Source organism: Nelumbo lutea, chromosome 1 (genome assembly GCF_056320005.1).
Source record: "Nelumbo lutea isolate HS-2025 chromosome 1, American lotus-T2T, whole genome shotgun sequence".
Lineage (NCBI taxonomy): Eukaryota > Viridiplantae > Streptophyta > Magnoliopsida > Proteales > Nelumbonaceae > Nelumbo > Nelumbo lutea.
In genome coordinates this window covers 90187599-90203662 of record NC_142684.1, presented here as the reverse complement: position 1 = coordinate 90203662, position 16064 = coordinate 90187599, and the positions used below count along the sequence as shown (strand labels likewise).

General features: G+C 38.8%; 1 protein-coding gene across 1 annotated transcript in view; it reads right to left on the bottom strand.

Annotated features, from left to right (window-relative positions):
• Nucleotides 1–199: 199 nt before the first annotated feature.
• Nucleotides 200–16064, bottom strand: part of LOC148876057 (apoptosis inhibitor 5-like protein API5) — a 30564-nt gene continuing 14699 nt past the window's right edge. Inside the window, exons 10-16 of the mRNA XM_088965987.1 lie at nucleotides 4958–5068; nucleotides 4524–4613; nucleotides 4328–4434; nucleotides 1192–1306; nucleotides 1011–1076; nucleotides 822–925; nucleotides 200–737 (exon numbers count right to left, since the gene is read on the bottom strand). Of these exons, the coding sequence (XP_088822113.1) occupies nucleotides 557–737; nucleotides 822–925; nucleotides 1011–1076; nucleotides 1192–1306; nucleotides 4328–4434; nucleotides 4524–4613; nucleotides 4958–5068 (774 nt within the window). The 3' untranslated portion in view covers nucleotides 200–556. The remainder of the gene's footprint in view (nucleotides 738–821; nucleotides 926–1010; nucleotides 1077–1191; nucleotides 1307–4327; nucleotides 4435–4523; nucleotides 4614–4957; nucleotides 5069–16064) is intronic.

Here is a 16064-nt window from a genome sequence, read left to right as displayed (position 1 = left end):
ATTCAACGCTGAAAACAAACCAGAAGTTCAAGCGAACCGAATCAAACCACCCAGAAAATTTGCATGTTGTCCCATGCAAATGCGCCATTTCTTGGTATTAAACTGCAGGCAGCATAGTAACATTGTCTTGAATCCCACTTGCCTTTACATAAATGGATTCAGTGACAATGCTAAATATCAACCACATGCCTAATTTCAATTGAGAAAATTTCAATGCCTTGCATTTCAATTGGAAGAATAGAAGAAAGGTGTTCTCATCTAGTCACGTAAGATTTTGCATGCACTAGAACAGTGAGTTAGAGAACAATTAGTCCAAAACAGGGTTAAAAGACTAAAAAACTAAAAATCTATCCTTCTACATGTCGCAGCCAGCAGGACTGAGAATGCCAAGCCCAACCCCTTCCGATTCTCTCAGTTAGACAATCCTCAGAAAACCTTAGCGTCCTTCCCTAGGGATCAGAATTCATAAGAAGCTGAATACCAAGGGAATAGACAATGGTACACTCAATGAACATCTCTTTATGGACTATCACCTTGAATTAAGCAAACCAAACTTTTAGCGGTAGTTCCTTCCTCGGCCACGTCCACCCCAACCCCTACCTCTTCCACCACTTCTGCCCCCACGAGATAAACCTTCCAAAGCCCTATTAACAAGTTGGTTCTGCACACCACCCACACCCCGTCCTTTTTTGATTGGAGCACCTGAACCATTAGTATCTGTAGCAGTTCGCTTACCCCTACAAGGCAAGTGCAATGACAATTAGCACCAAAACACAGAACATGATGAGATGAGTACATGGCAAAGATTATTTATTTTTTACCCCACTGGAGAAGTCGTTGATAGTGTTGAGGGTTTTGCCACTTCTTTCCATGAGAGATTGATTTTCTTATCACCAATAAATGAAGGTGATTTTGAATGCAATGGCTGAATACAGCAGAAGTGAAACTATCAAGCAAAGATACAAAATACAAATATAAATCAAACAGGAATGTCTTTTTTCATCATTAACCTGGGTCATTGCGAGAATATTATTGCAGGTTCGCAACCCTGTTGTAGTATTCTGTTTTTTTACTTTCTGCGAAGAACAGAAAGAATGATTGTGATTAATATAAGAGATGGCTCCACACACCATGCTAATACTCAAGACAAAATATCAAGTTTTAAAATAAAAAGAATAAAATAAAACTTACAATGCTAGTTTTTGCTTCATCGGTTTTAGCAGCTGCCATTGCCTTGTTGTGCTCTGCCATTCCCTGGGTTAGTTTCTTCATGGTGGCCCTGGCTAGATCCTCTACATTACTCAATCTGCATTACCGTCAACCATAACAATGTTGATCGTATCCTTCTAGAGAAACCTCATACCAAACACCTAACCTAACAATTTTGACCAAGTAACTAGTTTAAACTTTTGCACTAGCCATCCCAAAATTTCTTCTAACCAAATGGGATGGGGATGGGGATGATTTCCCCCCTGCAGGGATGGGGATGGGGAAACTTTCATCCCCGTTGCCAGGGACAGGGAGAGCAATCAACCATATTTTTAGTATTTTAAAAATATGGTTGAATATGTTCGAATATATTCGATCTTTTCTAACAGATAGCAAATTCTAACTACTATATTTTTTATTTTTAAATAAAATAAAAAACAAAAACTAAATGATTGATATCATAAAAAAAAATACAGGGAGTGGGGATCCCCACAGGGATGGGGATAACCTTGTCCCTTCTGGTGGGGACAGGGATAAGTATTTTCACGGGGACGGCAATAGGGAGTGGCTTCCTGCCCCCCGCCCATCCCATTGCCATTACTAATTAAGCTACATGGGAAAAACAGGAAAGTCTTTATCCAAGTTTTCTTATTATGATGTTTTTATCCAAGATATTTACCAATTCATCGATAACATCATCTGAGCCACTCATAGAACCACTTCAAAGAGGGAAACCACTGAACCATGAAGAGCCGGTATCAAAATACTTGGCTTTGGGGGAGGAGACTTTGGTACCAGAAAGACAAGATTATGCAGCAAGAAGTAACAATTTTCCATCCTTTTTCTGTAACTGAAGCACAGATCTTTTTTCCCCTTAGTAATCTTCCCCTAATATCAACATTCTTGGTGTATTGGGAAAATCTCAGGATGATGAGCATAAGAACGCAAGTTCAAGTCTGAGAGTGGCCACTTTGTGTAAATGAAAGAAAAATATAACAAAGGTTTGGTCCGTGGCTGCAGAATTTCAACTATGTTGGCATTGGGTTAGGGTTCAGGTCCATTGAAAAATTAGCAAATTCCCAACTCAAGTTGCATCCCTAAGTTAGGTCCATATCCAGTCCACCTCTCCCAAGGACCCCAGATGGCTGGGACCAACATTGGGTAATGCACTTTTTTTAATCTTCCCCTAGCATGTCATCCCCTGGTGACCTAGCCTGTTACAGATGGGATATGAAGTTGCATAAGATGGTATTTATTTATTTATTTTCTTGGTAAAATGTCAAATTGCTCATAAGGATCTCCTTAACCAACTTATGCACTAAAGAGAAGCTTCCTTACCTCTTCTCGTAAAAAACTTCAAAAAACAGTCAACACCAAAGAGCACTTTCTCTGGAATTAGGATAATTCATTTCCCAATGCAAGCAGCCTTTTTTTTTATTTTGTATAATGGAAAGGCAGATAGCACTAAGTTTTTAGAGAATATCCAAACAGGTAATCCCTATGATTCTTCAACAGAACTAAAAGATGCAAATCGGTTTTAAATTCTGCCAATGTGAGCTTGTCTTGCAGTGCCAGTCCCAAGCGATAGAAGCGGGGTTAAATCAGGTTGGCTACCAGTATTTAAAACCTTTGCAAAACTCTTATCGTCATGATAGCCAAGCCCATATAGTTGAGATAAGGCTTTATGACAATGAACTGAAAAATGAGAAATACACAGGACACTCTCATATCCGTGTTCACTCAATGGAAACAGACATATCAGATTTGCAATGGAAGGAATGAAAGAATAGATTGGGTAATCTGGGCCCCTCTGGAGTGGGGGGAGTATTCAGAGATGGGGAGGGTAGACTGGTTGTATGCTGGACCAATAGGGATGGGAGATACACTAAGAGCTTAGATTATGGCCCTACTTCAAGGCTTGAGGCTGCCTAAGCAAAGGGACTTTCATGATCTGGAGATGGAAGGGGGCTCAAAGTTGCTATTAGGATCGTTGCAGAAAGAAAGTTTTGGGCTTGGAGTTTTAGACTGCAAATGAGGGAAATTTTCAGCTATGCAAGGGAGGTTGGGATACTCTTCAAGTGGATCAGGAGATCAGCTAATGGTTTAGCTTATATAGGGAAAATCTGTTTTGGGCTGCACTGTAATCATTGAGTTAATTTTGGGGCCTACGGGGCCAATACTCTAGTAGTGAGTGGTTGACATTTATACGTTTATCTATTTCAGTAATGAAAGTTAACATTTCCATTTTTTTTAAAAAAGCCATTCTATATAGCCTTGTCGAGAAATTAGGTTGAAAGATCAGTGGAGAAGTGTGTTTGGGGCATTCTTACGCTAAACAATCTTAAGAAAAATGGGATGCAGCTGGCTAGCACGTGTACTTCATTTGGATCAAAGAAAGAAGATACGCTCCATCTATGTTTTGGCTGCAGATTTTCACGATATGTTTGGGGCTTCTTTCGGTTATTTGATTTCAAGCTGTGGGGCCAAGTTGGCCTAGTGAGGTTTTCACATGTTGGCCTTCATAAGGAAATTAAAAAAGCAAAAAAATTTCTGGAGCTGTGTTCTGTTTGCAGTATGTCAGGAGCTATGGGAAGAAAGGAATGAGAGAATCATTGAAGGAAAAGCAAGCAACAGGATGAAGATATGTTCGAGGGTTAGTTCAAAGCAAGGTTCAAAATATTGATATGCCCGTGTATCGATAGAGGTGTATCAGTAGTAAAAACCTTGCACTTTTATATTTTTTTAGTTTTTTAAAATTGGTTTTTGGGTAGGATTTTATATATTTTTTCATTACAAAAAAAGAGGGTTCCCTTTCGGAATCTAAAATATATGATACAATGCTCCCAATATTTTGATCCTTGGTTCAAAGTTGTTGGACTGGGTTTTATCCTTCTAAAATTCAGAGATGTCAATAGAGTCATTTGGAGTACACTATAGGGCAATGGGTGGTCGACATGGTGATTTTAATGCTTTGCATATTGTACAAGGCTGAATTCTGGTTAGAGTTTTTTCTGTCGTTCAGGTAATCTCTAACCACTGTTTTGTTGTAATCTTTGATGTACCTTTTATAAATTTTATACTGCCAAAAAAAAACAGAGAAGACTATGGTATAAGGTACCTCTCAGTGAAATCTTTATAATTCTCAGAAAAGTCTTCCCCAAGTCTGTCTGATGGTTGACCAGTCACTATCTTATAACCACACAAACTATTTGTCGTATTAGGAGTCTGTATAACAACAAAAAAGAAATAAGTGTCAACAAGAAATAATAAACATGAAAGTATGTCGAAAAAAAGAACCATAAATGTTAAATAACCTTTGAAGCCAAATGGTGAAAGGTGTACAACAAACACTCCACGTAAGTAAAATTCATTTCTTCTCCAGCCTTTCTTATAGGCATGTATTTCTGCCAAAAAACGGAAACAGAGAGAAATTTTATGAGACGGATGCTCCATATGGCTAAATAATAAAGGTTAAGGGGGGTGATAGAGCTACTAACTAGGAATGACAATTTGATGGCTATCCAGACAGGCAACCCAACTTAAATTTTCCTCCCACATGACAGATGTCATTTACATTTTTTTTGTGAGATTGAATTGCATATGGTTAAATTGCAGCATCAAAAAACAAAGATGCAAAGCAGTGGTAAAAGTGTTGCCAATAGTTGACACCATGACTCATGAATTAAATAACCAAGTATGAATTCTTTTTATGCGAATATTATCCATGCATAATTTCTATAGCTTTTACCTTAAGAAGCTGGACAATAGATGGAAGAAGCTGACGTGAATCATGTGGTGTTGTATAAGGTGAGCTTTCTGCAAGGTTCTTGAGTAAGTCCAGTTTCCGTTCTTCAGGAAGCTGGCAATGAAAAGCATTGTTAGACCAAAATTGCATAGCTATTAGTTTTTCATTTGATCAAATATCTGATGGTTGAACAATCTCAACTTCAAGAAGTTCTAATACAAATAATGTTGCTCATCGTTGTTCAAAAGAATAGCTCGGAGCTGTCTATCCTATCTATATCTACACTACAAGTATGAATATGCTTGTAGAACTTTTTTTAACCAAAATACCCCTACCTCTCTAATTGACTAATTGTGAGGACAGAAAATGTAATTTGAAGTACTACTTTTCACCTCATTCAATTTCCTCTCATTAAATCTTATATTTAAGGCATTAATTCCCATTCTCTCTCATTTAATCCCATATTTAAAGCATTAATTAACTCATTTAATCCTTTATTTAAGGTATTATGATGATGACTTCTTACTAATAAATTCTACTAATTAGATTTATATCCAAACTTTTAACATTATAAAGCCCATGTTTTTTTAAACTGACCCAAAAATGAAACCATTCTTCTGTGAGTTCTGTCAAGGTGGCAAGTAAGCAATTCCACCATCCAGGTCAAATGATCAACCCATGATGCCATAATTAAATAATAAAAACTAAAAAGATCAAAACACAAAAATGACAAAAAAAATATCAAAATTTTGTAGAAAATATTTGGGCACATCTCTAATATTATATGTTCATCATGTTAAACAAAAATAATTGCAATAAATAAGAATTGTTTCCATACACAAAATATAAAATTGTAGAAAACTTTAGACACATTATTACTATCATCATCATCATCTAAAATTGCCACATGCAAAAGAACGTACACATTTACAAGTTTAAAGAAATAAAATTTAATATAATAATGAACTTATGATCTCTTTGTGACCATATTAATGAGAGTGGCCACTTCATGCAAAAATTACCAAAGTTTAGGTCTATATCCAGTCCACACCTCCCAAGATCCAGATAGCCAGGAACAAAATTGGAGAATGGCCCTTAATGACCTTTTTCTTATAATTGAAAAGAGATTTATTAATGATATATCAGAAATGTTACAAGCACCCCAAGCCCCAAGGAGAGGCACAAGGTCCAACCTCCCTTGAGATTAAAGTGTAAAAGCTACACCAAAAAACATTACAATGTTGCCCAGTACAGATGTTCCCTCAAAACCCTTTAAGCAAGAAGATTAGCCAAAGCATTTGCTGACCTAGTCACCCAATGTGAGCTAACAGGCATGTTATTAGTTAACCATCTTGCCTTTTTAGGAAATCCTTGTAGCACCAAATGACTGATCCCAGCTCTGTTAACCAGCCCACAACAATCTTAGAATCTCCTTCGATGAGAAGATGCCCAACTCCTAAATGGTTTGTTATCTGAATACCCTGTAAAGCCGTCAATAATTCAGCCCTGACTGAGTCTCCTACTCCCACTGGACCTAAGTGTAAGATGTTGCTGTCCTTATCTCCCAAGACTCCTATGCCTGAGGGTCCAAGGTTTTCTTGACTGCTTCCATCAAAATTCAACTTTACCCAACCGTCAGGTGGTGGGGTCCAAGAAACAATGACCTTTTCCTTCCTGGAGAAGCTCTTTGCCACTGCTAACCAAATCCTCCAAAGGTTGTCAAAAGTGAGCAACTGGAAAGAATCCAGAGTTTTCAGCCAGTGAATTGCCCTTGTTAAGATACGCTCCTTGATAAATAAAAGACTTTGTTCCTTTTCTTGGAAAATCCTTGCATTCCTTTCTTCCAAACTGTCACAGCTCTAATACATTTCCACATAATTCTTCCTCTTTTGTTGGGCCACACAAAAGCCAATGGATCAAAGAGTTGGCTTATATCCGCAGGTTGGTTCCACCTACATCCAAACAAGGCAAAAATCCAAAACCCAAATAGCTGCAGCAAAGGTACATGAAATTTAAGTGGAAGCAATCCTCAGCATTTGCTTTACAAAGAATACACCAAGAGGGAACAGGCACTTTCTTCTGCAATCAATTCAAAGTATTAATCTTCCCAAGAAACACTTCCCAGCAGCACCAAGTGATTTTAGGGGGATTAGACCTAGTCCAAAACCTTTAATATGGAGGCACAAGTAAAGAAACCTTTAGGATGGGGGTACCAAATTCTTTTGTCCGCTTTAGGGGATCTAAAGAGACACTATCTAGGACACAAAGAAGTTTCAAAACAATATCAAGTTCAGCATCCCTTAAACCCCTACGAAAACCAAAATTCCAATTCAAGGACATCGGGGAAAAGGGTATGGGAGGAAATGGGAAACAACCTTATGCTTAAACAAGGAAATGGAATAGAATGCCAGGAAAAGGTCTTTGAGGGCTTAAGAACTCACCCAAATGTCTTCCCAAAACAAAATAGAGTTCCTAGAATAAGTATCATACCTAACAAAGTTAATAAATTGGGAAAGGATACTGTGGATCGCTTTTCAAGTAGTAATCAAAGTACCCCTTTGAGATACACCAGAATCCCAGTCGTTCTCCAGGCAGCCATGAGTACTAGCTATCACCTCACCCATAACCTCTCTCTTTCTAAGGGCCATCTCCACAACCACTTAACTAAAGCTACATTCTTTAGGACCAAGTTCCTTATTCCCAACCCTCCCTCTTCTTTTTTTTATCAGTGAAAATGATTTTATTAATAAAAATATATGAATATTAGTACAGAGAATGGATAGCCTCGGCTACCCCAATGTCCAAAGGCATTCCACCTAAGATTTGCTTTATAGTTTTACAACAGAGCCCAAAAACAATGCTCCCTATTAGCCCCTTGCTTTGCTAGCTGGACCACAAACCCATTTGCTGCTCTTAGAGTCCACTGAAATAAAAACCTGCATATCCTTTTTTTTTATCGATAAAACCTGCATATCCTTTGTAAAGTGATTAATTTTCTTAATCTCATTTCTGAATACCCATGGAGCCTTTCCATCCTGCTTCAGCCAGCTTATCACCACTTTGGAGTCGCCTTCTACAACCAACTTCCTTACACCTATTTCCGAGGCTTTTTGTATACCAAAAACCAGAGCTTTTAGTTCTGCTGTAATGGAGTCTCCTCATCCAATAGGGTCAGAAAACAGCCCCACTACATTCCCCATGTCATCTCTAATGACCCCACCAATTCCAGCCGTGCCCAGATTGCCAAAACTGCTCCCATCAAAGTTTAATTTGAGGAATCCAGCTGCAAACTACCTCCCACCTTACTAAGTGACTCTTCTCTACCCCAGCCTCCAAAATGGAATCCCTCATTAATTTCTTCAATTTCTTTGCCTCCCTAGAGGGTATCCTAAGCATAAAGAGACAATAAATCGACAAGTTAGCTAGCGTGGCTTTAATCAAAGTTGCCCTACCTCCTAGAGATATATAGTTCTTTTTCCAATCTGCTAGTCTTTTCTCAAAATTTTCCAGGATTGAGATCCAAAAACAGCTCTATTTCGAGTTAGCTCCTAGAGGAAGCCCGAGATAGGATAAAGACGCCAAAAGGTAACCTAACAGCTCAAACATTCTACTATAGACTCAATAACCCCTTCTTCCAAGTTAATCCCCACCACACTGCTATTTCCCACATTTATTTTCAGGTTTGGGCCCATCTCAAAGTAATCAAGCAAAACTTTTAAGATTCCTCACTTTCCTTAGGTCACCCCCTCACTAAAAATAATAGTATCATCCGCAAATTGGAGATGGGTCACTGGGACTCTATTCCTTCCTATTCTCCAACCTCTTTTGTCTCTTCCCTATCTGCCTTTGAAAGTAGCCTACTAAAAACATTTGTAACGAAGGTAAAGATAAAGGGGCAAAGGGGATTTCTCCCCACCTTAATCCTCTACAAGCTGGAAATAAGTCCTTAACCACATCCTTTACCAACACTGAAAAGTGAGCAAAACTAATGCAGCCTTTCACCCAATTACACCACCTATCCCCAAAGCTACAATTCCTCAAAACCTCCCTTAGGAAACTCCAATCCACTATGTCATAAGCCTTCTCAAGGTCCAATTTACAAACAACACCTTGTTGACCCAACCTCCTCATATCCTCTACACATTCACTGGCTATAAGTATCTGATCAACTATTTGTCTCCCTTGCACAAAGACTCCTTGAGATTGGCTTGTTAGAGGCAGCACTACTTTTAGCCTCAAAGAAAACTTTTGCCAAAATTTTGTAGATACTCGTCACCAGACTAATCGGTCTGAAATCCTTAGGACGACTTCTTCTATTTTTTAGGGATTAAAGCTAAGAAACTGGCATTGACTCCCCGGCTTACTTGATGTCTATCGACGAACTCCTTAAGAACCCCAAGTAGATCTTCTTTCACCATTTCCCAACTATCTTGATAAAAGGCCATTGTAAACCCATCCTAACCAAGAGCTTTTGATCTGACCATCAGGCACACTTCCCGTCCAATTTCCTCCCCATCAAACCCCCTTTCTAACCAATTCACACTTTTCCTCGCTTAATCTTGGCCACTCTACTCCTAACTTGGACATGTTATTTGTTATTCAAGGGCCTTCTCAACAGGGACTTGAAATGATCCACAAACTTCCTTGCTATTTCCTCCTGATCTATAATCTCTTCACCCTCAAATTCCAATTTTACCACAAAGTTCTTTCTCTTTCTTCCATTAGCTAGGGCATGAAAGTACTTAGTATTCTCATCCCCTTCCTTTATCCATTTATGCCTAGCCTTTTGCCTCCAAGAGATCTCTTTTCTCAATGGTATTTCTTCCAAATCTTTCTTGAGTTTTTGTCTCAACTTCCTCCCTTGCTCATCCAAAATTCCTTGGGATTCTTTAGATCAGGCTCCTCAATCTAGGATAGTAATGAAATATTTTGTTCCTCTTATCTTTTTTTTTTTGTATAGGAAACGGTTAACTTTCATTAATTAGAAAATCAGAATTACAAATTGTCACCTATAGAAGGAAAAGGTGACCCTTGAAACAATAATCAAGTTACAACACAGCCCAAAACATTCACCCCTTGCTTTGCTAGTAAGTTAGCTAAAGCATTTGTTGACCTCCTAGTCCAATTAACATTTAACAACCACACCCAACTCCCTTGTAAGGCTCAATAATTCTCTTACATCTTGTCTCAGGGACCAAGTTCCCAGACTATATTTGCACCCACCCTACTACTAGCTTTGAGTCTCTCTCCACTTCTAGCTGTTCCATACCCAATTACTTAGCCAATCTAAGGCCTAGAAGGAGGGCCACCACTTCTGCTCTAAGCGAGTCCCCACGCCTATTAGACCAAAGTACATAGCTAGGATTCTTTCTCCCTCATCTCTAAACACACCCCCAATTTCAAATGGAACAAGGTTCCCCGCAGAGGTGTTGTTGAAGTTTAATTTCACATTACGTTGTAAAGGAGGGAACCAAGTTGCTTGTAAGGTAGAACAAGATACCAAAGACCTTGCTATTATACTCCAACCTCTAGTCAAGTCATTTGTAGACAAGACCTTGAACAAATCTAGAGTTTTCAGCCAATGTATAGTCTTGACAGTGATCCCTTCAATAAGTTTAGGAGCCGATTTTTCTTTTCCTTGGAAAATCCTGTTGTTTCTCTCTTCCCAAACTTCCCACAAGATAGCTGCCCTTGTTCTCCACATCACCCTTCCCTTCTTCTTTGGTCGTCAGAAGAAGCTAGGGTCAATGAGATCCTCTACGCCTTGGGGAAAGTTCCACCTGCAATCAAAGAAAGAGGAGAACCAATCCCATAAAAGAGTAACAAAGGGACAAGAAATTAAAAGATGATTTACCATCTCACCATTCCTCAAGCAAAGGCTATAGACATGTGGAGACAAGCACCAACTTGGTCTTTTTCTATGAAGCACTTCTAAGGTATTAATTTTTTGGAGAACCACTTCCCAACAAAAAGTCCTTACCTTTGGAGGCAACAGAGCACTCCATACTTCTTTAACAAGAAAGGGTGTAAATAGGTTTGTAGGGGGCAACAAAGAATTGAAGAACAAGAAAAACATTCATAAGAGGTTTTAGTCCAAATTCTACTATCAGGACAAGAAGGGTCCAAGAAGACTGAATTGAGAAGAGAAAACATATCATCTGCCAATTCCACTTTTGTCTCTTAAGCCTCTCCTTAGCCCCAAATCCCAAGAGTCCTAAAAGACACAAAAAGAAGAAACAACTTGAAAATTTTTCAAAGAAAGATAATAGATGATCGGGAAAATATCCTTAAGGGGAGAGTCCCCAATCCAAGTGTCCTCCCGAAAAAGTACCTTATTACCCAAACAAGCATAATACCTTATGAAAGTTGAGAACACAAGCAATACACCAACAATGCCTTTCCATGGGGAGGAGTGAGAAGCCCTAAGGTCAATCTCAGTGTCCCATCCATTTGTTGTCATTCCATGAACACTTCTTATCACCTTCTGCCATAAACTTTCTTGCTCTTTAAGGAATCTCCACAACCATTTGCCTGACAATGTTGTACTTCTTAGCCTGATATTTTTTTATCCCTAATCTCCCTTTGTCTTTCTTTCTAGACACCACTTCCTGCTTCACCCTATGACCCCTAATCCGTAATCCCCCTTTGACATAATTAAAGTGATTCTACCCCCTAAGGTAATGTAGTTCCTTTTCCAACCTTCTAATCTCTTAGAAAATCTCTCCAACACTGGGTACCAAAAGCTTTCTGACCTTGGGTTTCCCCCCAACGGTAGAACTAGGTAGTTCAGAGACCAATCACTTACCTCATAACCTAGAATCTAGCCAAAGATGCCACCTCTGCTTCTTGCCTATTGACTCCAGCTACACAACTTTTATTCCAATTTACCCTCACGTTAGAGACCTTTTCAAAATTCTCTACCAGTACCTTCAGGTTTTCCATCTCCTTTAGGTTTCCTTCACAAAAGATAATCAAGTCATCAACAAATTGAATATAGGTAACAACTATTTCCTCTCTCCACCCTCTAAGCAAATATCTAGCATCAGCTCTAGTGATTTGAACACTCAATACTTCCATTAGACCATTATATGAGTGAAGAGGAAAGGGGAAAGAGGGTCCCCCTGTCTTAGAACTCTCTTTGCATGGAAGAAATCTTTTTGCTCCTCTAATCTCCCAAAAATATTCTTATTCCATTCTTTTAACCCCTCTTAAGTCTTCATCCCACCATTCTTCAACCCTCCACAGAAAGGCAAGGTGAGTTAACCACATATTTTCAAATCTAAAAGGACGTGGTCCATATCCTAAGAGTTGCTGGCTTAACTAAATAGGAAAATGATGAGAGGTTACTCTAGGTAAAGCCCTAGCCACTAAATCCTTCCAACGGTTTTCCCACCCTTCATTTGAAAAGAAATCTATCCAGTTTAGAGCAAAGAGGGTTTTCCTAAAAATTGGCTTGCAACAATAAAAGTTGCTTCAACTCACAAGTACCAATGAAATCATTAAATTTTCTCATGCCCGTGGTGATCACACTTCGAGGGTGTTGGACTCGTTACAAAATATAACGACATTAAAATTTCCTCCTATATGCCAAGGTCCATCCCACAATCCATTGATTCCATACAATTCTTCCCACGGTTCATTCCTCTCCCTGTAATTATTTGGCTCGTATACATTAGTTAAGACCCAAGTAAAACCATCATCCAAGCTTTTCAATTTCAAACACACCAAATACCTTCTTATGATCTCCTCCAATGATTCCACGACATCCACTCTCCACATAGTGACCAAACCTCCAAAGGAGCTTTTCAATTTCAAACACACCAAATACCTTCTTATGATCTCCTCCAATGATTCCACGACATCCACTCTCCACATAGTGACCAAACCTCCAAAGGCTCCCCAAGAAGGAGTCGAATTCCAATTCACTCCTCTAGATCTCCACAAACTTCTTACCCATCTTTTGTCTAACTCTACTAAATTCGTTTCCTACAATAAGACCATGTCAGGCCCCTCTCTCCCCAAGCGGTCTTTAATCATCCTTCTTTTCTTGCACTCCCTAGTCCTTTCATATTCCAGCTAACAATCTTCATCCAGTCACACAAACCGCAAATCCCTCTTTGAGTTCATTGCTTAACAGGGAACCTTCCTCCTCTCCCCTCTACCACTAAACCCAATGTCTCCCTCAATATCCGAGATTATTTCCACCTCGGATCTCTTCTGCTTTTTGCATTTCTTTTTTTGATCCTTCTTAGAAGGGGGAAGGCTTACTCTCTTAAAGGCTTCCTTAGAAAATCTACCAGTCTACTTCTCAGTCTTCCAAATTCTGACCAAAATCAGAAATCGGATTGAGAAACATCAAAAGAACTTTCTTTAGGAAGGAGGTGGAGAGAAAATAAACCACTTAGTAAGTTGGGAACAAGTTTGCAAGCCTAAAGAGGAAGGAGGATTGGGAATTTTAAAGAGAAAAATGCCTCTCTCTGGGGTAAATGGCTTTGGTTATTCCCTAAAGAATCCAATGCTCTTTGGGCAGCTGTCATTTCAAGAAAGTATGGGTCAAATACAAACAGGTGGGATAGCAATCTGCATTTGAACAGGATAAAGTCAAGTAGTCAACAAATCCTTGGAAAGGTATTGTCTTCACTCACACTAATTTCTTTCCTTTTATTAGATATAATGTGGGGAATGGTTCTAAATGAAAATTCTGGAAAGACCTTTGGTGGGGAGAATCTACCCTTGCTGCCTCTTTCCCCAGACTTTTCAACCTCACCCTAGACCAAGAAGCAACTGTTTCTTCCTGCCTTCCGGACCTAATTGCTAAAAACACCTTGAACCTACACCTTAGAAGACCCCTAAGGGACCCGGAGATTTCTGACAATATGACTTAATTGCTCTAATTCAAACCCTTAAAGAAGCCTACATCTCTCTGACACCTTGGAGATTGAGCCACTATTTGGCAGAGGCTAGGGACTCCCTGAACTGCTTAAACACAAGACTATCTTGGATTGAACTAAGGCTGCATTTGGCATTCCTCATTTTAAGGACTTTGTTTCTTTTTGCAGTTAAAATGCCCCTATGATCAGTGAATTTTTAACAGCAAAAAGGAGATAAGTCCTTAATAAGGAATGCCAAATGCAGCCTAAATCATATAGCAGATGGGTTAGCCAAATGTGGTGTTTTTGGACTATTTGTATAGTGACAAGCTTCCTCCTAAGTAAGCTTTTGGGGACCTTCCCCTGTTTTGTACATCTTCTCATGTACTTTTTGTTTCTCTAATGAAATATGGTTAAATTTCCCTCAAAAACAATTCTTTCCCCAGGATTTAAAAGCTTTCTTGGGGGCTGATATTTGCAAGGCTTCAGAAAAAGAGGGAAAGTAGCTTGGAGTATCATTCCTATGGCGGTATTTTGGGCCGTTTGGGGGGAAAGGAACAATAGGGTGTTTGAGGGAAAGCAGGGAACAGTAGATGAGGTGGTCAGAAAGATAATGGGAATGTTATTCTCTTGGCTGGCTAATCATGAACTCTTTAAAAGAAAAACTACAGCTCTTTTTTTATTTTGAGAATCTTTTCGTAAACATTTAAGATATGCATCCCTTTGGAGTAGCCCTTTCCAAGGTGGAGGTAGAGAGTGGACCACTGCCAATGATTGGATGGATAAGGGTTACAACTGATGAGGGTCCTTGGCAATTGTGACACTATGTTAGTGATGCTACAGCCTGGCTTCTAAAGGGAACATTTCAATCAGGAGGTCCAAGTGATTAACCAATTTGTTTGCTGATTTTACCAGGGGAGGTATAAGGAGGAATTGCATGTCCAACTTTATAGGGAACCAGCCCTTCTGGATAGGTTTTCTGGAATTCGGGCTGACTGCCTTCTTTTTCTTTTCCTTTTTTTTTTTTTTTGATAGGGTTATAGGGCTAACTACCATATTCAAATGAGCATTTAGGGGTTAGACTAGCTACAGCTTACATTCAAATTGATCTTGATTTGAAAGTTACACCTATGGGAAACACAATAGGCTGCATCCCAATGCATAAAATACTAGTATTTGTAAATAAAGCAAGAACTCAAATGTCTTGTTTTGAACATTTTTAAGCATTTAAAGAAGTAATACTAATGCTGCCTGTCATTAAACTTGGCAAACCAAAAGACACAAGTAGGCCACAAAACAGTCCAAGCATTTGGTAAAGAACCATTGTAGTTGACCATTTCTAGATTTGTAACAGATGATTGATTATGTTTGTTGGTTTTCTTTGGTAAATCAATATAGTCTAAAAGGCCAACCCAAATGGTTAAATTGACACAACTTTATTCCTTTTGACTAGTGTAAACAATTCAACCCAACTAAAGTATTGTTTGAAAATGACAACCAATCAACAATCCCAATAAAGTATGTTTTAGTTTGAAATATTTTCCATTTTTTCATCAAAATAGGGCATGCATCAACCAACTCCCACCTATTTACCTGAGGATATGTCTGGAGGCAAAATAAGCTATTTAAAAGATATTTCTTTTACACATCTTATGAATATAAACCCCTACCATTATTAAGGGCCATTACCCAATGTTGGTCCCAGTTATCTGGGGTCTTGGAAGGGGTGGACTCAATACAGACCCAATCTTTGGCATTCTTTGCACAAAGTTGCCACTCAGACTCGAACCCACGTTCTCAAACTTGTCAGCCCAAGACTTAACCATTGCACCAAGAAATGGAGAGACAACTTTTATATATCACCACTGCATGAGCAGCATAATAAAATTTTCATGTCATGCAGGCAGATCAGAATTTTCTACCAAAGAGCAGAGAGAAATATACATAAGAAATTTTCTATGGACACTGCCTTCCCCAGTTCCACCCCCCAACCACCATCCTGTCAGGGCTTTTTTCTTTTGGATTGCCCTGAGGTGGTGTCAAGGAGAGAGCACAACAGATTGATTCCAAAGAAAAAAAAAATCATTGTCAAAAGAAAAATTCTACGTAAAAATCTTCAAAAAAAAAAAAACATTCTGCTAGGCATACATTTGAGTTCACCAAACAATAAAAAAGAACAACCTACATACTACATAGATACAACAAAATAGTAGGATAATATGACTTTCCATGTTTTTGAT